This window comes from Oncorhynchus kisutch, linkage group LG8 (assembly GCF_002021735.2).
Source record: "Oncorhynchus kisutch isolate 150728-3 linkage group LG8, Okis_V2, whole genome shotgun sequence".
NCBI classification, from domain to species: Eukaryota; Metazoa; Chordata; class Actinopteri; order Salmoniformes; family Salmonidae; genus Oncorhynchus; species Oncorhynchus kisutch.
In genome coordinates this window covers 3,388,120-3,412,172 of record NC_034181.2, presented here as the reverse complement: position 1 = coordinate 3,412,172, position 24,053 = coordinate 3,388,120, and the positions used below count along the sequence as shown (strand labels likewise).

At 40.1% G+C, this 24,053-nt stretch overlaps 1 protein-coding gene across 2 annotated transcripts in view; it reads right to left on the bottom strand.

The window, feature by feature from the left end:
• LOC109875913 (atrial natriuretic peptide receptor 3) overlaps positions 1-4,679 on the bottom strand; it is an 89,076-nt gene extending 84,397 nt beyond the window's left edge. For both annotated transcript variants that reach the window (XM_031829555.1, XM_031829554.1), the window contains exon 1: positions 3,705-4,679. In XM_031829555.1, coding sequence (XP_031685415.1) covers positions 3,705-4,374 — 670 coding nt within the window. In that variant the 5' untranslated portion in view covers positions 4,375-4,679. The remainder of the gene's footprint in view (positions 1-3,704) is intronic.
• Between the last annotated feature and the right edge of the window lie 19,374 nt (positions 4,680-24,053).

The following is a 24,053-nucleotide window of genomic DNA, read 5'->3' as shown; positions in this document are numbered from 1 at the left end:
GAAATAAAACAAATTTACTCATTACAATAACACTTTTAATGAAATCTTTTTTTTTGTATGTTGGCAACAGTTTTATAAAAGCAATAATGCCCTTCGCCTCAGACCTAAGAACAACATAAGGGATAACTGCTGATGTTCTGTACATTACCTTGGAAATAATGGACAATGCAGCGGGACAAGGCGGATCCGAGTCCCTTTGAGGAGGTCATTTTTCCAAGGTAATGTACAGAACGGAGGTGTTTAACCTGTTTATGCCACAGTTGCTGAGAAAACAATATAAAAGAACACATTCAACGGTAGAAATATATATGTATATTTTAGTATATGTATATTTCTAGCAAATTCATGCTTTCTCCTCTTTTGGACGCTAGTTAGTTCTATATTTATGAACGCAACCCACTTGTTCATTCTATATGTTCCGTTGCCATGCTATATGTTCTGTTGCCATGCTATATGTTCCGTTGCTATGCTATATATTCCATTGCCATGCTATATGTTCCGTTGCCATGCTATATGTTCCGTTGCCATGCTATATGTTCCGTTGCCATGCTATATGTTCCGTTGCCATGCTATATGTTCCGTTGCCGTGCTATATGTTCTGTTGCCGTGCTATATGTTCCGTTGCCGTGCTATACGTTCCATTGCCGTGCTATACGTTCCATTGCCATGCTATATGTTCCGTTGCCGTGCTATATGTTCCGTTGCCATGGTATATGTTCCGTTGGCATGCTATATGTTCTGTTGACATGCTATATATTCCGTTACCATGCTATATGTCCGTTGCCACGCTATATATTCCGTTGCCATGCTATATGTTCCGTTGCCATGCTATATATTCTGTTGCCACGCTATATGTTCCGTTGCCACGCTATATGTTCCGTTGCCATGCTATATGTTCCGTTGCCATGCTATATGTTCCATTGCCACGCTATATATTCCGTTGCCATGCTATATGTTCTGTTGCCATGCTATATGTTCCGTTGCCATGCTATATGTTCATTTGCCAGGCGATATATTCCGTTGCCATGCTATATGTTCCGTTGCCATGCTATATGTTCTGTTGCTATGCTATATATTCCGTTGCCACGCTATATGTTCTGTTGCCATGCTATATGTTCTGTTGCTATGCTATATATTCCGTTGCCATGCTATATGTTCATTTGCCATGCGATATATTCCGTTGCCATGCTACATGTTCCGTTGCCATGAGATATATTCCGTTGCCATGCTATATGTTCCGTTGCCATGCTATATGTTCCGTTGCCATGCTATATGTTCTGTTGCCATGCTATATGTTCCGTTGCCATGCTATATGTTCCGTTGCCATGCTATATGTTCCGTTGCCGTGCTATACGTTCCGTTGCCATGCTATATGTTCCGTTGCCGTGCTATATGTTCCGTTGCCATGGTATATGTTCCGTTGCCATGCTATATGTTCTGTTGACATGCTATATATTCCGTTACCATGCTATATGTTCCGTTGCCACGCTATATATTCCGTTGCCATGCTATATGTTCCGTTGCCATGCTATATATTCCATTGCCACGCTATATGTTCCGTTGCCACGCTATATGTTCCGTTGCCATGCTATATGTTCCGTTGCCATGCTATATGTTCCATTGCCACGCTATATATTCCGTTGCCATGCTATATGTTCTGTTGCCATGCTATATGTTCCGTTGCCATGCTATATGTTCATTTGCAATGCGATATATTCCGTTGCCATGCTATATGTTCCGTTGCCATGCTATATGTTCTGTTGCTATGCTATATATTCCGTTTCCATGCTATATGTTCATTTGCCATGCGATATATTCCGTTGCCATGCTATATGTTCCGTTGCCATGAGATATATTCCGTTGCCATGCTATATGTTCCGTTGCCATGCTATATGTTCCGTTGCCATGCTATATGTTCTGTTGCCATGCTATATGTTCCGTTGCCATGCTATATGTTCCGTTGCCATGCTATATGTTCTGTTGCTATGCTATATGTTCCGTTGCCATGCTATATGTTCTGTTGCCATGCTATATGTTCCGTTGCTATGCTATATATTCCGTTGCTATGCTATATGTTCCGTTGCCATGCTATATGCTCTGTTGCCATGCTGTATATTCCGTTGCCATGCTATATGTTCCGTTGCCATGCTATATGTTCCGTTGCCATGCTAAATGTTCCGTTGCTATGCTATATATTCCGTTGCCATGCTATATATTCAATTGCCATGCTATATATTCCGTTGCCATGCTATATGTTCCGTTGCTATGCTATATATTCCGTTGCCATGCTATATGTTCTGCTGCCATGCTTTATGTTCCGTTGCCATGCTCGATAGCAACGTTCTTATCTCTTGCTTGCTAGCTAGCCAACTAACACAGTCACTACTTCTGCAGACAGAATAACAGCAAAGTAGCTGCCTTTGCGCTTATTTAAGCTATTTTCTATTGATATTAATTTGTATACATCCATAACAATGAGTTGGTGCAGCCCGATTTTCCCTGGCATAGCTAGAAAAGTTTTCCTTCTCGTCATGACACTGAACACTTCACTACGAGGAGATCGCATTGCATATCAAACACTAGGGTTAGAAGCTGGGCTAAATAGTTTTTTTGCTTGCAAACCTTCCAATATGTCAACCTAATTATAAAATGTCAGTTGCTGAAAACAGTTGGTCAAACTAGAAACATGTGGTAGGATTTGACTTGTGTCATAACAGTAGGAACCAGAAAAATGCATGTTCACCACTCACCACGTTATTAGGGCACCAGATGCTCCCCGACAAAAAAAAGATGTCTCTACAAAAACAGATCAATGCTAGCTACATTTTATTTCTCCTTGGACCTTCGTTTACAGCGTATCCAATTTCGGTTTGTATGGTTGTTGGTTTTGCTTTATGCGACTGTGTAATATACACGGTCTGTATGCGTAGGTGCATATTGAGTCATGTTACCAACTGTCCACTATCTTTCTAGCCATTCAGAAACTAACATTAACCCTATTAAAACGCAATAAACCCCAGGTTATCGTGCCGTATTGCTTAAATATAACACAATTCCACTTATCCGCTGGTGTCACAGTAACTATGGCAACCGACATGTTGCACCTGTTCTCCACTGTGGTAAACGTGCCATTGTCATTATTCACAGTTTATAAGCACCTGACACATTGATAACACAGCAGTCTCAGCAGACTGAAGGTATACTGTTGTAACGATTGAGGGGGATCCGTCTGAGCAATGCTTGAACCAGCATCCTTAAAGTGTGCCATAAAGGTCAAGACCTCTTGGCATAGTGTGGAGTGCTCTAACATACATACAGTACCACAGTACGGGGAGGGAAACTACACCATGTTGTAATTCAATTAACAAATATTGGAACCATTTCATTTTCATTAGTGTGAATATGCCAACTGCAAATATGTGTTCTTGATGCCTGTTGACATCCAATGGGTTCTTCACATAACCTACCTGTAAATATTTGGCATATTCCATGGATAGGTTCCTCAGATACTGGGCATATCTGGGCAGCAGAAACGCATGCCATTCACATACGTGTTTTTTTTCTTTCAATAAAGCATAAAATTACATGACAAGTGGAAATAAGTGGAATGGGTGGCACGATTAGCAGATGGGACTAGTGGACCAACTATTCTGACATTTAAAAACTATACCCTGGGACAGAGTAGAGACTTTTCAGTACAGTACCTTCACTCTCGTAGATATATTTGATGATTTCGTCTGTGTTCAGGCGCTCATCTTTCGAGTTGATGGAATAGGTGACAGTCTGATATTCCTCCATGAGTTTGAGGTGCACCCCTTCCATAGTGAAGTAACAATTCCTCTCCTTCTTATCGTCATCGAAGATCAGCAACGCGTCTTTCCAGTTGAAATGACGGAACATCGCCAAGAAAGTCTCTGCCATTTTTAGGTAAGACGGGGAGATTCGGGTCAGGTGAGAGTATTCTTTCTCTTTGTCTCTAAAACCGCTGGCCAGAGCACCTGTCGATATTACCGGGATGTTCCAGTGAGATGCCATCCTTACAACCGGCGCCGCGGCGTATTCACACACCGGACCGAGCACCAAGTCCGGTTTCTTCTCGCAGGAACGGTCCACCAGGGAGAAGAGTGCATCATTGCCACAGTCGGAATCCTCATAACGCACTTTGAAATTAAGTCCCGAATACAGACCGCCGCCGATTTTCAACCCCTGCTTTGCATACTCGATGACCGGTGCCACTCTTGCTATTGAGAACATATACGAGTTATTTTTGGGCAACATCACCAATACTTCAATGTCTTCATTCACGGCTGTACTTGTCCGGCCAGGTAACAACCCCAGCCAAAGGTACAAACACAATGAAATGAAAAATGGCATGATGCAACTTTAAAAGTTATGCTTTGCCTGTAATCAGTAATAATGCAATATTGGAGAGATTCTATCCTCTCTGTATAACTCTCTCTCCAAGTCAACTGCGTCCCCGGAGCCACGGAGCGCGCAGGTAAATTGCAAATGTGGAATCTTTCAACAACAAAACAAAATCTAAATTGAATTGTCTTTTTCTTTGAATTAATGAAATAAAATGTCTAAATTTATTAAGTGTATGATCCTGTACAGAGAGTCTCCTGCAACCTTCTCAACTGATGGAAGAATCCCCTGAGTTTTCCTAACTAATTCTCCCGTTTCCCTGGTCAATCCTCTTGTTTAAATATGGTAACTGCCCAGACAGCTACCACACACGCTGGCCGAGGGGAGGAGTTTTGAAGAATCTTTTCATTATTATTCATGCGTCATCCTTGTATGATTACACCTCTTTCTTAAAGCTGCAGGTCCCTCTATTTCTCTCTCTCTCTCTCTCTCTCTCTCTCTCTTTTTTTTTTTTACAAAGAAAGTAGAGTTGTGCTTTATTCCACTGTACGTAGGCACACTTAGATTTACAGACACCGAATGCACTGGGATGCATTGCCTCATACAAACAATGGTGTGATCTAAATAGAATAATTAAAATAATTGTAGGCAAGGTTTCAAGAGAAGGTTTCTTTTCTATGTTCGATACAAACACACGAGTCTAAGCAGTGTTTTTTGTTGTTGTTACACAATACAATTCAATAGACAGTATAGTATAGAACGTCTATATCTTGTATTTATAGACTAAATATGTGTGACTTACCTGATCAATTTACCTTGAAGACAACAAGGTGTGACATCGATGCTTACTGCACAATCATTGGTCTACTGACCATTTACTTCGTTTCACTGATAGAAACCCCACTTAACATATCCAGTATTACACGTGTGCCTGAGCGTTCGAACGACTCAATGAATGATCAAACCTCTTAAGTCTGCACGAGGACACCCTGCGTGGGAGAAAGAGTAACCCTGCTATAGACTGACACCTAGTGGTCTACAACAGACATAGGCTATTCTACACTGAAGCTGTACTGTAGGCTTACTTGATCATCAAGGTTGAGATATATACATCGATATGCCTTTAACTGTCCTGACCAATTCGAACCAAAGCGGTATCTTTTTTAATTAGAATAGAGTGCACCCGTGTTGGTATATGTGGAAACGATGGATAGAATCAATACTAACCTCAGTGTTATATTGAATACATATCCAAACAGCTGAGTACTGAATGTTGGATGTAGAATTAGCAAGGGGGAGGAGGGCCTCTGGTTATATTTCTCATGTCCCATTAAGACGTTGGCTTGCAAATGGGTCACATAACAAGTTTCCTTTTACGTAAAGGCTAACAACCTCTCATTCACATCACCTTTTAATGTGCGGCCCTCACGGGCCATTTGGTTTGTGGCTCATTTGACATATAGAGCTCACATTCTCCAGAAATCTCATTATAATAATGACAGGGGTTTTGACGTAATGTAATGTTGCTCTAGTCTATACTCCCTTTATCCTGATTACACCAATGGGTGCAATTTGGAGTCGCTTATTTAGAGGCAATTAAGAGTCATTCTGCTTAACTAGACAGCTTGTTATTTAATCTTTACAGCATCCTGTGCTGTAGCTAGGGTTGTGTAGCTACTGTAGGTGTAGGTCTCTATAGGGGCTGGGACATTCGCTGAACGACTGACGCCTTCTTAGGTTCACAGATACTTGGAGACAGAGGTCACTTCATCCTGCAGACACATTATATTCTACCTGTTTGGCTCGGCCTGGTTGGGGCCAATGCAGATCATTTGAGTTATGTGTTGTGTGTGTGTGTGTGTGTGTGTGTGTGTCTGTGTGTGTGTGTATGTCTGTGTGTGTGTGTGTGCGTGTGCGTGTGTGTGCGTGTGCTTGTATGTGTGTATGTATGTATGTATGTATGTATGTATGTGTGTGTGTGTGTGTGTGTGTGTCTGTGTGTGTGTGTGTGTGTGTGTGCGTGCGTGTGCGTGTGCTTGTGTGTGTGTATGTATGTATGTGTATGTGTGGGGGTGTGTCTGTGTGTGTGTATGTCTGTGTGTGTGTGTGCGTGTGCGTGTGTATGTATGTATGTGTGTGTGTGTCTGTGTGTGTCTGTGCGTGTTTATGTATGTGTGTGTGTGTCTGTGTGTGTCTGTGTGTGTGTGTGTGTCTGTCTGTGTGTGTGTGTGTGTGTGTTGTATAATTGTCCAGGAAGATGACCGGTACAGGCAGAGCAAGTTGTTGCTGGTGTGTTAGTTCACGTAATAAGGGTTCTGGTTTATAACCGCAGCTCTTTTAAATCTATTAAAGGAGTCATATTATCAAGGCCATCTGTCATCCATGACAGGGTGTGTTTTATATCAACACCACACAGTCTTGTTTTTTTTATATGTCCCTGTGTTTGTCCCTGTGCAAAGAAGACACTTGATCCACAGACAGTAAGTAAGTGAAGCTATACGATATCCTAGACGATGTCTTTTGGTAACACATGTCTATGAAGGGCCTTTTAAAAAAGTTGTTTTCTCAGCGCGATATATTTCCATTCATGTGATTTAGATAATATCACCTGATGTTTAGGCCTATATGACGCCCCCCCAAATAAAGACCTCCCTGTACGACAGAAAGGCGTAGTTGTTTTTTTTTTTGCTGAATGTGTTACTTCCTGGTTTTTTTCTGTTATTGAAATAGCTTCTGCTGGGGGTTGCAGCAACAAAAGCAAGTGTGAAATGTAGGTGGATACTGATGAGATGTGGTGGTGAAACTACGTAATCTTCCTGAGATTCCTAACTGCCGGTTGACAGTGTTAGTACCGAAATGACAATCACACAATGTGACCCTATGAGAACCACCAGACAAAGAGAGCCTGACCCTCACTGACACTCAACAAATATCAATTTAAAAAAAACAGACACTTCCCCAACTTTCAATGAATCAGCAATGAAGGATACATACAGCACTTGTTGAAGTTCATGATGAATGTTGTGTCAGGGACAGTATGAGTAACACTGATGACCTCATGAGTAACACTGATGACATCATGATGAATGTTGTGTCAGGGACAGTATGAGTAACACTGATGACTTCATGAGTAACACTGATGACTTCATGATGAATGTTGTATCAGGGACAGTATGAGTAACACTGATGACTTCATGAGTAACACTGATGACTTCATGATGAATGTTGTATCAGGGACAGTATGAGTAACACTGATGACTTCATGATGAATGTTGTATCAGGGACAGTATGAGTAACACTGATGACTTCATGATGAATGTTGTATCAGGGACAGTATGAGTAACACTGATGACTTCATGAGTAACACTGATGACTTCATGATGAATGTTGTATCAGGGACAGTATGAGTAACACTGATGACTTCATGATGAATGTTGTATCAGGGACAGTATGAGTAACACTGATGACTTCATGATGAATGTTGTATCAGGGACAGTATGAGTAACACTGATGACTTCATGATGAATGTTGTATCAGGGACAGTATGAGTAACACTGATGACTTCATGATGAATGTTGTATCAAGGACAGTATGAGTAACACTGATGACTTCATGATGAATGTTGTATCAGGGACAGTATGAGTAACACTGATGACTTCATGATGAATGTTGTATCAGGGACAGTATGAGTAACACCGATGACTTCATGAGTAACACTGATGACTTCATGAGTAACACTGATGACTTCATGATGAATGTTGTGTCAGGGACAGTATGAGTAACACTGATGATTCATGAGTAACACTGATGACTTCATGAGTAACACTGATGACTTCATGATGAATGTTGTGTCAGGGACAGTATGAGTAACACTGATGACTTCATGATGAATGTTGTATCAGGGACAGTATGAGTAACACTGATGACTTCATGAGTAACACTGATGACTTCATGAGTAACACTGATGACTTCATGATGAATGTTGTATCAGAGACAGTATGAGTAACACTGATGACTTCATGATGAATGTTGTATCAGGGACAGTATGAGTAACACTGATGACTTCATGATGAATGTTGTATCAGGGACAGTATGAGTAACACTGATGACTTCATGATGAATGTTGTGTCAGGGACAGTATGAGTAACACTGATGACTTCATGATGAATGTTGTATCAGGGACAGTATGAGTAACACTGATGACTTCATGATGAATGTTGTATCAGGGACAGTATGAGTAACACTGATGACTTCATGAGTAACACTGATGACTTCATGATGAATGTTGTGTCAGGGACAGTATGAGTAACACTGATGACTTCATGAGTAACACTGATGACTTCATGATGAATGTTGTGTCAGGGACAGTATGAGTAACACTGATGACTTCATGAGTAACACTGATGACTTCATGAGTAACACTGATGACTTCATGATGAATGTTGTGTCAGGGACAGTATGAGTAACACTGATGACTTCATTAGTAACACTGATGACTTCATGAGTAACACTGATGACTTCATGATGAATGTTGTGTCAGGGACAGTATGAGTAACACTGATGACTTCATGAGTAACACTGATGACTTCATGATGAATGTTGTATCAGGGACAGTATGAGTAACACTGATGACTTCATGAGTAACACTGATGACTTCATGATGAATGTTGTATCGGGGACAGTATGAGTAACACTGATGACTTCATGATGAATGTTGTATCAGGGACAGTATGAGTAACACTGATGACTTCATGATGAATGTTGTATCAGGGACAGTATGAGTAACACTGATGACTTCATGATGAATGTTGTATCAGGGACAGTATGAGTAACACTGATGACTTCATGATGAATGTTGTATCAGGGACAGTATGAGTAACACTGATGACTTCATGATGAATGTTGTATCAGGGACAGTATGAGTAACACCGATGACTTCATGAGTAACACTGATGACTTCATGAGTAACACTGATGACTTCATGATGAATGTTGTGTCAGGGACAGTATGAGTAACACTGATGACTTCATGAGTAACACTGATGACTTCATGAGTAACACTGATGACTTCATGAGTAACACTGATGACTTCATGATGAATGTTGTGTCAGGGACAGTATGAGTAACACTGATGACTTCATGATGAATGTTGTATCAGGGACAGTATGAGTAACACTGATGACTTCATGAGTAACACTGATGACTTCATGGGTAACACTGATGACTTCATGATGAATGTTGTATCAGGGACAGTATGAGTAACACTGATGACTTCATGATGAATGTTGTATCAGGGACAGTATGAGTAACACTGATGACTTCATGATGAATGTTGTATCAGGGACAGTATGAGTAACACTGATGACTTCATGATGAATGTTGTGTCAGGGACAGTATGAGTAACACTGATGACTTCATGATGAATGTTGTATCAGGGACAGTATGAGTAACACTGATGACTTCATGAGTAACACTGATGACTTCATGATGAATGTTGTATCAGGGACAGTATGAGTAACACTGATGACTTCATGATGAATGTTGTATCAGGGACAGTATGAGTAACACTGATGACTTCATGATGAATGTTGTATCAGGGACAGTATGAGTAACACTGATGACTTCATGATGAATGTTGTATCAAGGACAGTATGAGTAACACTGATGACTTCATGATGAATGTTGTATCAGGGACAGTATGAGTAACACTGATGACTTCATGATGAATGTTGTATCAGGGACAGTATGAGTAACACCGATGACTTCATGAGTAACACTGATGACTTCATGAGTAACACTGATGACTTCATGATGAATGTTGTGTCAGGGACAGTATGAGTAACACTGATGATTCATGAGTAACACTGATGACTTCATGAGTAACACTGATGACTTCATGATGAATGTTGTGTCAGGGACAGTATGAGTAACACTGATGACTTCATGATGAATGTTGTATCAGGGACAGTATGAGTAACACTGATGACTTCATGAGTAACACTGATGACTTCATGAGTAACACTGATGACTTCATGATGAATGTTGTATCAGAGACAGTATGAGTAACACTGATGACTTCATGATGAATGTTGTATCAGGGACAGTATGAGTAACACTGATGACTTCATGATGAATGTTGTATCAGGGACAGTATGAGTAACACTGATGACTTCATGATGAATGTTGTGTCAGGGACAGTATGAGTAACACTGATGACTTCATGATGAATGTTGTATCAGGGACAGTATGAGTAACACTGATGACTTCATGATGAATGTTGTATCAGGGACAGTATGAGTAACACTGATGACTTCATGAGTAACACTGATGACTTCATGATGAATGTTGTGTCAGGGACAGTATGAGTAACACTGATGACTTCATGAGTAACACTGATGACGTCATGATGAATGTTGTGTCAGGGACAGTATGAGTAACACTGATGACTTCATGAGTAACACTGATGACTTCATGAGTAACACTGATGACTTCATGATGAATGTTGTGTCAGGGACAGTATGAGTAACACTGATGACTTCATTAGTAACACTGATGACTTCATGAGTAACACTGATGACTTCATGATGAATGTTGTGTCAGGGACAGTATGAGTAACACTGATGACTTCATGAGTAACACTGATGACTTCATGATGAATGTTGTATCAGGGACAGTATGAGTAACACTGATGACTTCATGAGTAACACTGATGACTTCATGATGAATGTTGTATCGGGGACAGTATGAGTAACACTGATGACTTCATGATGAATGTTGTATCAGGGACAGTATGAGTAACACTGATGACTTCATGATGAATGTTGTATCAGGGACAGTATGAGTAACACTGATGACTTCATGATGAATGTTGTATCAGGGACAGTATGAGTAACACTGATGACTTCATGATGAATGTTGTATCAGGGACAGTATGAGTAACACTGATGACTTCATGATGAATGTTGTATCAGGGACAGTATGAGTAACACCGATGACTTCATGAGTAACACTGATGACTTCATGAGTAACACTGATGACTTCATGATGAATGTTGTGTCAGGGACAGTATGAGTAACACTGATGACTTCATGAGTAACACTGATGACTTCATGAGTAACACTGATGACTTCATGAGTAACACTGATGACTTCATGATGAATGTTGTGTCAGGGACAGTATGAGTAACACTGATGACTTCATGATGAATGTTGTATCAGGGACAGTATGAGTAACACTGATGACTTCATGAGTAACACTGATGACTTCATGGGTAACACTGATGACTTCATGATGAATGTTGTATCAGGGACAGTATGAGTAACACTGATGACTTCATGATGAATGTTGTATCAGGGACAGTATGAGTAACACTGATGACTTCATGATGAATGTTGTATCAGGGACAGTATGAGTAACACTGATGACTTCATGATGAATGTTGTGTCAGGGACAGTATGAGTAACACTGATGACTTCATGATGAATGTTGTATCAGGGACAGTATGAGTAACACTGATGACTTCATGAGTAACACTGATGACTTCATGAGTAACACTGATGACTTCATGATGAATGTTGTGTCAGGGACAGTATGAGTAACACTGATGACTTCATGAGTAACACTGATGACTTCATGAGTAACACTGATGACTTCATGATGAATGTTGTGTCAGGGACAGTATGAGTAACACTGATGACTTCATGAGTAACACTTTATGACTTCATGATGAATGTTGTATCAGGGACAGAATGAGTAACACTGATGACTTCATGATGAATGTTGTATCAGGGACAGTATGAGTAACACTGATGACTTCATGAGTAACACTGATGACTTCATGAGTAACACTGATGACTTCATGATGAATGTTGTGTCAGGGACAGTATGAGTAACACTGATGACTTCATGAGTAACACTGATGACTTCATGAGTAACACTGATGACTTCATGATGAATGTTGTGTCAGGGACAGTATGAGTAACACTGATGACTTCATGATGAATGTTGTGTCAGGGACAGTATGAGTAACACTGATGACTTCATGATGAATGTTGTGTCAGGGACAGTATGAGTAACACTGATGACTTCATTAGTAACACTGATGACTTCATGAGTAACACTGATGACTTCATGATGAATGTTGTGTCAGGGACAGTATGAGTAACACTGATGACTTCATGAGTAACACTGATTACTTCATGATGAATGTTGTATCAGGGACAGAATGAGTAACACTGATGACTTCATGAGTAACACTGATGACTTCATGATGAATGTTGTATCAGGGACAGTATGAGTAACACTGATGACTTCATGATGAATGTTGTATCAGGGACAGTATGAGTAACACTGATGACTTCATGATGAATGTTGTATCAGGGACAGTATGAGTAACACTGATGACTTCATGATGAATGTTGTATCAGGGACAGTATGAGTAACACTGATGACTTCATGATGAATGTTGTGTCAGGGACAGTATGAGTAACACTGATGACTTCATGATGAATGTTGTATCAGGGACAGTATGAGTAACACTGATGACTTCATGATGAATGTTGTATCAGGGACAGTATGAGTAACACTGATGACTTCATGATGAATGTTGTATCAGGGACAGTATGTGTAACACCGATGACTTCATGAGTAACACTGATGACTTCATGAGTAACACTGATGACTTCATGATGAATGTTGTGTCAGGGACAGTATGAGTAACACTGATGACTTCATGATGAATGTTGTGTCAGGGACAGTATGAGTAACACTGATGACTTCATGATGAATGTTGTATCAGGGACAGTATGAGTAACACTGATGACTTCATGAGTAACACTGATGACTTCATGAGTAACACTGATGACTTCATGATGAATGTTGTGTCAGGGACAGTATGAGTAACACTGATGACTTCATGAGTAACACTGATGACTTCATGAGTAACACTGATGACTTCATGATGAATGTTGTGTCAGGGACAGTATGAGTAACACTGATGACTTCATTAGTAACACTGATGACTTCATGAGTAACACTGATGACTTCATGATGAATGTTGTGTCAGGGACAGTATGAGTAACACTGATGACTTCATGAGTAACACTGATGACTTCATGATGAATGTTGTATCAGGGACAGTATGAGTAACACTGATGACTTCATGAGTAACACTGATGACTTCATGATGAATGTTGTATCGGGGACAGTATGAGTAACACTGATGACTTCATGATGAATGTTGTATCAGGGACAGTATGAGTAACACTGATGACTTCATGATGAATGTTGTATCAGGGACAGTATGAGTAACACTGATGACTTCATGATGAATGTTGTATCAGGGACAGTATGAGTAACACTGATGACTTCATGATGAATGTTGTATCAGGGACAGTATGAGTAACACTGATGACTTCATGATGAATGTTGTATCAGGGACAGTATGAGTAACACCGATGACTTCATGAGTAACACTGATGACTTCATGAGTAACACTGATGACTTCATGATGAATGTTGTGTCAGGGACAGTATGAGTAACACTGATGACTTCATGAGTAACACTGATGACTTCATGAGTAACACTGATGACTTCATGAGTAACACTGATGACTTCATGATGAATGTTGTGTCAGGGACAGTATGAGTAACACTGATGACTTCATGATGAATGTTGTATCAGGGACAGTATGAGTAACACTGATGACTTCATGAGTAACACTGATGACTTCATGGGTAACACTGATGACTTCATGATGAATGTTGTATCAGGGACAGTATGAGTAACACTGATGACTTCATGATGAATGTTGTATCAGGGACAGTATGAGTAACACTGATGACTTCATGATGAATGTTGTATCAGGGACAGTATGAGTAACACTGATGACTTCATGATGAATGTTGTGTCAGGGACAGTATGAGTAACACTGATGACTTCATGATGAATGTTGTATCAGGGACAGTATGAGTAACACTGATGACTTCATGAGTAACACTGATGACTTCATGATGAATGTTGTATCAGGGACAGTATGAGTAACACTGATGACTTCATGATGAATGTTGTATCAGGGACAGTATGAGTAACACTGATGACTTCATGATGAATGTTGTATCAGGGACAGTATGAGTAACACTGATGACTTCATGATGAATGTTGTATCAAGGACAGTATGAGTAACACTGATGACTTCATGATGAATGTTGTATCAGGGACAGTATGAGTAACACTGATGACTTCATGATGAATGTTGTATCAGGGACAGTATGAGTAACACCGATGACTTCATGAGTAACACTGATGACTTCATGAGTAACACTGATGACTTCATGATGAATGTTGTGTCAGGGACAGTATGAGTAACACTGATGATTCATGAGTAACACTGATGACTTCATGAGTAACACTGATGACTTCATGATGAATGTTGTGTCAGGGACAGTATGAGTAACACTGATGACTTCATGATGAATGTTGTATCAGGGACAGTATGAGTAACACTGATGACTTCATGAGTAACACTGATGACTTCATGAGTAACACTGATGACTTCATGATGAATGTTGTATCAGAGACAGTATGAGTAACACTGATGACTTCATGATGAATGTTGTATCAGGGACAGTATGAGTAACACTGATGACTTCATGATGAATGTTGTATCAGGGACAGTATGAGTAACACTGATGACTTCATGATGAATGTTGTGTCAGGGACAGTATGAGTAACACTGATGACTTCATGATGAATGTTGTATCAGGGACAGTATGAGTAACACTGATGACTTCATGATGAATGTTGTATCAGGGACAGTATGAGTAACACTGATGACTTCATGAGTAACACTGATGACTTCATGATGAATGTTGTGTCAGGGACAGTATGAGTAACACTGATGACTTCATGAGTAACACTGATGACGTCATGATGAATGTTGTGTCAGGGACAGTATGAGTAACACTGATGACTTCATGAGTAACACTGATGACTTCATGAGTAACACTGATGACTTCATGATGAATGTTGTGTCAGGGACAGTATGAGTAACACTGATGACTTCATTAGTAACACTGATGACTTCATGAGTAACACTGATGACTTCATGATGAATGTTGTGTCAGGGACAGTATGAGTAACACTGATGACTTCATGAGTAACACTGATGACTTCATGATGAATGTTGTATCAGGGACAGTATGAGTAACACTGATGACTTCATGAGTAACACTGATGACTTCATGATGAATGTTGTATCGGGGACAGTATGAGTAACACTGATGACTTCATGATGAATGTTGTATCAGGGACAGTATGAGTAACACTGATGACTTCATGATGAATGTTGTATCAGGGACAGTATGAGTAACACTGATGACTTCATGATGAATGTTGTATCAGGGACAGTATGAGTAACACTGATGACTTCATGATGAATGTTGTATCAGGGACAGTATGAGTAACACTGATGACTTCATGATGAATGTTGTATCAGGGACAGTATGAGTAACACCGATGACTTCATGAGTAACACTGATGACTTCATGAGTAACACTGATGACTTCATGATGAATGTTGTGTCAGGGACAGTATGAGTAACACTGATGACTTCATGAGTAACACTGATGACTTCATGAGTAACACTGATGACTTCATGAGTAACACTGATGACTTCATGATGAATGTTGTGTCAGGGACAGTATGAGTAACACTGATGACTTCATGATGAATGTTGTATCAGGGACAGTATGAGTAACACTGATGACTTCATGAGTAACACTGATGACTTCATGGGTAACACTGATGACTTCATGATGAATGTTGTATCAGGGACAGTATGAGTAACACTGATGACTTCATGATGAATGTTGTATCAGGGACAGTATGAGTAACACTGATGACTTCATGATGAATGTTGTATCAGGGACAGTATGAGTAACACTGATGACTTCATGATGAATGTTGTGTCAGGGACAGTATGAGTAACACTGATGACTTCATGATGAATGTTGTATCAGGGACAGTATGAGTAACACTGATGACTTCATGAGTAACACTGATGACTTCATGAGTAACACTGATGACTTCATGATGAATGTTGTGTCAGGGACAGTATGAGTAACACTGATGACTTCATGAGTAACACTGATGACTTCATGAGTAACACTGATGACTTCATGATGAATGTTGTGTCAGGGACAGTATGAGTAACACTGATGACTTCATGAGTAACACTTTATGACTTCATGATGAATGTTGTATCAGGGACAGAATGAGTAACACTGATGACTTCATGATGAATGTTGTATCAGGGACAGTATGAGTAACACTGATGACTTCATGAGTAACACTGATGACTTCATGAGTAACACTGATGACTTCATGATGAATGTTGTGTCAGGGACAGTATGAGTAACACTGATGACTTCATGAGTAACACTGATGACTTCATGAGTAACACTGATGACTTCATGATGAATGTTGTGTCAGGGACAGTATGAGTAACACTGATGACTTCATGATGAATGTTGTGTCAGGGACAGTATGAGTAACACTGATGACTTCATGATGAATGTTGTGTCAGGGACAGTATGAGTAACACTGATGACTTCATTAGTAACACTGATGACTTCATGAGTAACACTGATGACTTCATGATGAATGTTGTGTCAGGGACAGTATGAGTAACACTGATGACTTCATGAGTAACACTGATTACTTCATGATGAATGTTGTATCAGGGACAGAATGAGTAACACTGATGACTTCATGAGTAACACTGATGACTTCATGATGAATGTTGTATCAGGGACAGTATGAGTAACACTGATGACTTCATGATGAATGTTGTATCAGGGACAGTATGAGTAACACTGATGACTTCATGATGAATGTTGTATCAGGGACAGTATGAGTAACACTGATGACTTCATGATGAATGTTGTATCAGGGACAGTATGAGTAACACTGATGACTTCATGATGAATGTTGTGTCAGGGACAGTATGAGTAACACTGATGACTTCATGATGAATGTTGTATCAGGGACAGTATGAGTAACACTGATGACTTCATGATGAATGTTGTATCAGGGACAGTATGAGTAACACTGATGACTTCATGATGAATGTTGTATCAGGGACAGTATGTGTAACACCGATGACTTCATGAGTAACACTGATGACTTCATGAGTAACACTGATGACTTCATGATGAATGTTGTGTCAGGGACAGTATGAGTAACACTGATGACTTCATGATGAATGTTGTGTCAGGGACAGTATGAGTAACACTGATGACTTCATGATGAATGTTGTATCAGGGACAGTATGAGTAACACTGATGACTTCATGAGTAACACTGATGACTTCATGAGTAACACTGATGACTTCATGATGAATGTTGTGTCAGGGACAGTATGAGTAACACTGATGACTTCATGAGTAACACTGATGACTTCATGATGAATGTTGTATCAGGGACAGAATGAGTAACACTGATGACTTCATGAGTAACACTGATGACTTCATGATGAATGTTGTATCAGGGACGGTATGAGTAACACTGATGACTTCATGATGAATGTTGTATCAGGGACAGTATGAGTAACACTGATGACTTCATGATGAATGTTGTATCAGGGACAGTATGAGTAACACTGATGACTTCATGATGAATGTTGTGTCAGGGACAGTATGAGTAACACTGATGACTTCATGATGAATGTTGTATCAGGGACAGTATGAGTAACACTGATGACTTCATGATGAATGTTGTATCAGGGACAGTATGAGTAACACCGATGACTTCATGAGTAACACTGATGACTTCATGAGTAACACTGATGACTTCATGATGAATGTTGTGTCAGGGACAGTATGAGTAACACTGATGACTTCATGAGTAACACTGATGACTTCATGATGAATGTTGTGTCAGGGACAGTATGAGTAACACTGATGACTTCATGAGTAACACTTTATGACTTCATGATGAATGTTGTATCATGGACAGAATGAGTAACACTGATGACTTCATGATGAATGTTGTGTCAGGGACAGTATGAGTAACACTGATGACTTCATGATGAATGTTGTATCAGGAGCAGTATGAGTAACACTGATGACTTCATGAGTAACACTGATGACTTCATGATGACTGTTGTGTCAGGGACAGTAAGAGTAATACTGCTGACTTAGAAGGAACGAAATTACAAGGAATGAATGACAGAGTATTAGAGCTGAGTTCATGCGCACCCACGCACACACACAAAAGTGCACACACACACACACACAGGCACAGACACACACACACACACATGTCTACCGTGCATTATCATGCTGAAACATGAGGTGTTGGCAGCGGATGAATGGCACGACAATGGGCCTCAGGATCTCGTCACAGTATCTCTGTGCATTCAAGTTGCAATTGATAAAATTCAATTGTGTTCGTTGTCTGTAACTTATGCCTGCACATACCATAACCCCACCACCACCATGGGGCACTTTGTTGATATCCACTTAGTTGACATGTCTTATTCTACATTGTAGAATAAGACATCAAATCTATGAAATAACACATATGGAATCATGTAGTAACCAAAATAGTGTTAAACAAATCAAAATAGATTTTAGATTTTAGATTCCTCAAAGTAGACACCCTTTGCCTTGATGACAGCTTTACACACTCTTGGCATTCTCTCAACCAGCTTCGCTTAATTTGAGAATAATCAAATCCTTCTGCTGCAGGATAATTTTACTCCACTGTGATGAGACTGGTCAAATTAACCTCCAACATCTGTATCTAAATGAGGAACGTAGTTGAGTAGCTTGTTTATTTTTCTCTACTCTTGTTACAGATGTCCTGCTTAAGCCTGATACAGACACACTGTATGTTGTCTCAATGACTGTAGGCCCACTACTTATGTAACCCTGTGAGAAAGGGCGTCTAGCACTGTTACATGCTGATGTTGTTGTCATATTTATAGGAAACTACACTCTTAGATAAAAAAAAGTGCTATCTAGAACCTAACACAGTTATTCAGCTGTCCTCATTGGAGAACCCTTTGAAGAGCCCCTTTGGTTCAAGGTTCCACAGAGTGTTCTACATGGAACCCAAAGCAGTTCACAAGGAACCAAAAAAAGGTTCTACCTGCAACAAAAAAGGCTTCTCTTATGGGGACAGTCGAAGAACCCTTTTGGATGCCTGTAGTTGAGGTTTATCTTGTTCTCTTTCATTATTCCACATCTCCTGGTCCAACCTAATATCTCTCTGACTGACTCAATGAGAGGGCTCTTGAGGGGCCACCAGAGGCCCGAGATGTTCCGGGGCTATAACTTCATCATCGCCTGCTCCGCTCAGCCACCTAGGAGCTTCCTTCCTCCTCACGTTCACCTGCTCCAACAGAACCCAGACCCAGACCCAAACCCAGCTAGGTATCAATAACTCTGCTGCCCCCCTCCTCCATGGTACAGATGACTCCCACCAGATGACTCCCACCAGATGACTCCCACCAGATGACTCCCACCAAGGGAAATACAGCTGTGTTTAAGAGAATTATGTTTTCTCTCATAACTTCTCCTCTGAGAGTGTGCTCCTCTCCCGCAACGTCACAGGTAACTGAATATGAACCAGACATATACAGTTGAAGTCAGAAGTTTATGTACACCTTAGCCAAATACTGTGGGGCAAAAAAGTATTTAGTCAGCCACCAATTGTGCAAGTTGTGCAAGTGTACCTATGATGAAAATTACAGGCCTCTCTCATATTTTTAAGTGGGAGAACTTGCACAATTGGTGGCTGACTAAATACTTTTTTGCCCCACTGTACATTTCAACTCAGTTTTTCACAATTCCTGACATTTAATCCTAGTAAACATTCCCTATCTTAGGTCAGTTAGGAACACCACTTTATATTAAGAATGTGAAATGTCAGAATAATAAGTAGAGAATGATTTATTTCAGCTTTTATTTCTTTCATCACATTCCCAGTGGGTCAGAAGTTTACATACACTCAATTAGTATTTGGTAGCATTGCCTTAAAATGGTTTAACTTGGGTCAAAAGTTTTGGGTTGCCTTCCACAAGCTTCCCACAATAAGTTGGGTGAATTTTGGCCCATTCCTCCTGACAGAGCTGGTGTAACTGAGTCAGGTTTGTAGGCCTCCTTGCTCGCACACGCTTTTTCAGTTCTGCCCACACATTTTCAATAGGATTGAGGTCAGTGCTTTGTGATGGCCACTCCAATACCTTGATTTTGTTGTCCTTAAGCCATTTTGCCACAACTTTGGAAGTATGCTTGGGGTCATTGTCCATTCGGAAGACCCATTTGCGACCAAGCTTTAACTTCCTGACTGATGTCTTGAGATGTTGCTTCAATATATCCACATAATTTGCATTCCTCATGATGCCATCTATTTTGTGAAGTGGACCAGTCCTTCCTGCAGCAAAGCACCCCCACAAAATGATGCTGCCACCACCGTGCTTAAGTTTTTTTTCTGAGGTCTTGGCTGATTTTTTTATTTTCCCATGATGTCAAGCAAAGAGGCACTGAGTTTGAAGGTAGGCCTTGAAATACATTCACAGGTAAACCAATTGACTCAAATTATGTCAATTAGCCTATCAGAAGCTTCTAAAGCCATGACATAATTTTCTGGAATTTTCCAAGCTGTTTAAAGACACAGTCAACTTAGTGTATGTAAACTTCTGACCCACTGGAATTGTGATACAGTGAATTATAAGTTAAATAATCTGTCTGTAAACAATTGTTGGTAAAATGACTTGTGTCATGCACAAAGTAGATGTCCTAACCGACTTGCCAAAACTATAGTTTGTTAACAAGAAATTCATGGAGTGGTTGAAAAACAAGTTTCAAAGACACCAACCCAAGTGTATGTAAACTTCAGACTTCAACTGTGTATTGGTAATGACTGTATATATTACTAATGACTGTACCTGTTGGTAATGACTGGTAATGACTGTATATATTACTAATGACTGTACCTGTTGGTAATGACTGTATCTATTGGTAATGACTGGTAATGACTGTATATATTACTAATGACTGTATCTATTGGTAATGACTGGTAATGACTGGTAATGACTGGTAATGACTGTATATTTTACTAATTACTGTATCTGTTGGTAATGACTGTATATATTACTAATGACTGTACCTGTTGGTAATGACTGTATATATTACTAATGACTGTATCTATTGGTAATGACTGGTAATAACTGTATATATTACTAATGACTGTATCTATTGGTAATGACTGGTAATGACTGGTAATGACTGGTAATGACTGGTAATGACTGTATATATTACTAATGACTGTACCTGTTGGTAATGACTGTATATATTACTAATGACTGTACCTGTCGGTAATGACTGTATATATTACTAATGACTGTATCTATTGGTAATGACTGGTAATGACTGTATATATTACTAATGACTGTACCTGTTGGTAATGACTGTATATATTACTAATGACTGTATCTATTGGTAATGACTGTATCTATTGGTAATGACTGGTAATGACTGTATTTATTGGTAATGACTGGTAATGACTGTATCTATTGGTAATGACTGGTAATGACTGTATATATTACTAATGACTGTATCTATTGGTAATGACTGGTAATGACTGTATCTATTGGTAATGACTGGTAATGACTGTATCTATTGGTAATGACTGGTAATGACTGTACCTGTTGGTAATGACTGTATCTACTCATAATGACTGTGTATTTATGCTCTTTGGGTTGGAGGGAAAGTGTAGTGCAGGTGTAATATACGGTGCCTAGAAAAATTCTTCACACCCCTTGCAACATTATGTTTCCTTAACTTAAAGTTGTGCAGAACTTTAAAAGGTTGTTTAGTGCACGGATAGATGTCCTGTGGGGATGAACTGAAATGCCAATTCCAATGTTCCTCAATATAAAATATAAATGACCAATTTCCCTCAATTTAACATATAAATGACCAATTTCCCTCAATTTAACATATAAATGACCAATTTCCCTCAATATAAAATATATATGACCAATTTCCCTCAATATAAAATATAAATTACCAATTTCCCTCAATATAAAATATAAATTACCAATTTCCTTCTATATATAAGCAATGAGGGAAATTGGTATTGAAATTTCAGTTAGGCCTACCGACCAATAAATACTCAACAACAATACCATTTCCTATAAAAACAGTAGCTAGGCCTGCTTTTATCCGTAGTCTACCTACATTATTCAAGAGATGACCCCTAAGAATTGCAGCTAATTAGCTTGTCATCCTTAGCGGAAGTGGACAGCAGCGTGTGACCTTAGCGCTGGTTGTATCCCAAGAGGCCCCAGATCGCCAGTCCCGGGAGGTTAATCACGGGAAGGGTTGTTGAGGTCAACCGTAACCGTGGCTCAAGGCGCCTCATTGAAGGAGGCGGTCGGTCGATATCTCCTCATCTGGAACTCGGTAAGATCTTGTCATGCGAGGCTGCTGGAGCTGCTCTGAGCTGCCACTCCACAACGTGCCAATACTTACAACTATATTAAAGGATTACTATAGCCTGGGGTCTCGTTGGTGTCAGGGTTGAACTAATCAGCTGAATGTCAAGGAATATTAAAAGCACTGTGATAGTGTGTGTGTGTGTGCGTGTGTGTGTGTGTATGCGTGTGCGTGTGTGTGTGTGTGTGTGTGTCCAGGTATGAATGATGAATGAAATGAACATGTTTCTTTATGTTGTGTATGTTTAATTATAGGTCGTCAACTAGAACTACACAATGACAGGAGAACAAGCAGGTATCTCTCTCTCTGTCCTCTCCTCTCTCTCTCTCTACCCTGTCTACATCTCCTCTCTCTCTCTGTCCTCTCCTCTCTCTCTCTCTACCCTGTCTACATCTCCTCTCTCTCTCTGTCCTCTCCTCTACCCTCTACCCTCTCTACCCTGTCTATATCTCCTCTCTCTCTCTACCCTGTCTATATCTCCTCTCTCTCTCTCTACCATGTCTATATCTCCTCTCTCTCTCTCTACCCTGTCTACCCTCTACCCTGTCTATATCTCCTTTCTCTCTCCCTACCCTGTCTATATCTCCTCTCTCTCTCTGCCCTGTCTATATCTCCTCCTCTCTCTCTACCCTGTCTATATCTCCTCTCTCTCTCTCTCTCTCTACCCTGTCTATATCTCCTCCTCTCTCTCTACCCTGTCTATATCTCCTCTCTCTCTCTCTCTACCCTGTCTATATCTCCTCTCTCTCTCTACCCTGTCTATATCTCCTCTCTCTCTCCTCTCTCTCTCTCTACCCTGTCTATATCTCCTCTCTCTCTCTACCCTGTCTATATCTCCTCTCTCTCTCTCTCTCTCTCTACCATGTCTACATCTCCTCTCTCTCTCTCTACCCTGTCTATATCTCGTCTCTCTCTACCCTGTCTATATCTCCTCTCTCTCTCTCTACCCTGTCTATATCTCCTCTCTCTCTCTACCCTGTCTATATCTCCTCTCTCTCTACCCTGTCTATATCTCATCTCTCTCTCTCTACCCTATCTATATCTCCTCTCTCTCTCTACCCTGTCTATATCTCCTCTCTCTCTCTCTACCCTGTCTATATCTCCTCTCTCTCTCTCTACCCTGTCTATATCTCCTCTCTCTCTCTACCCTGTCTATATCTCCTCTCTCTCTCTACCCTGTCTATATC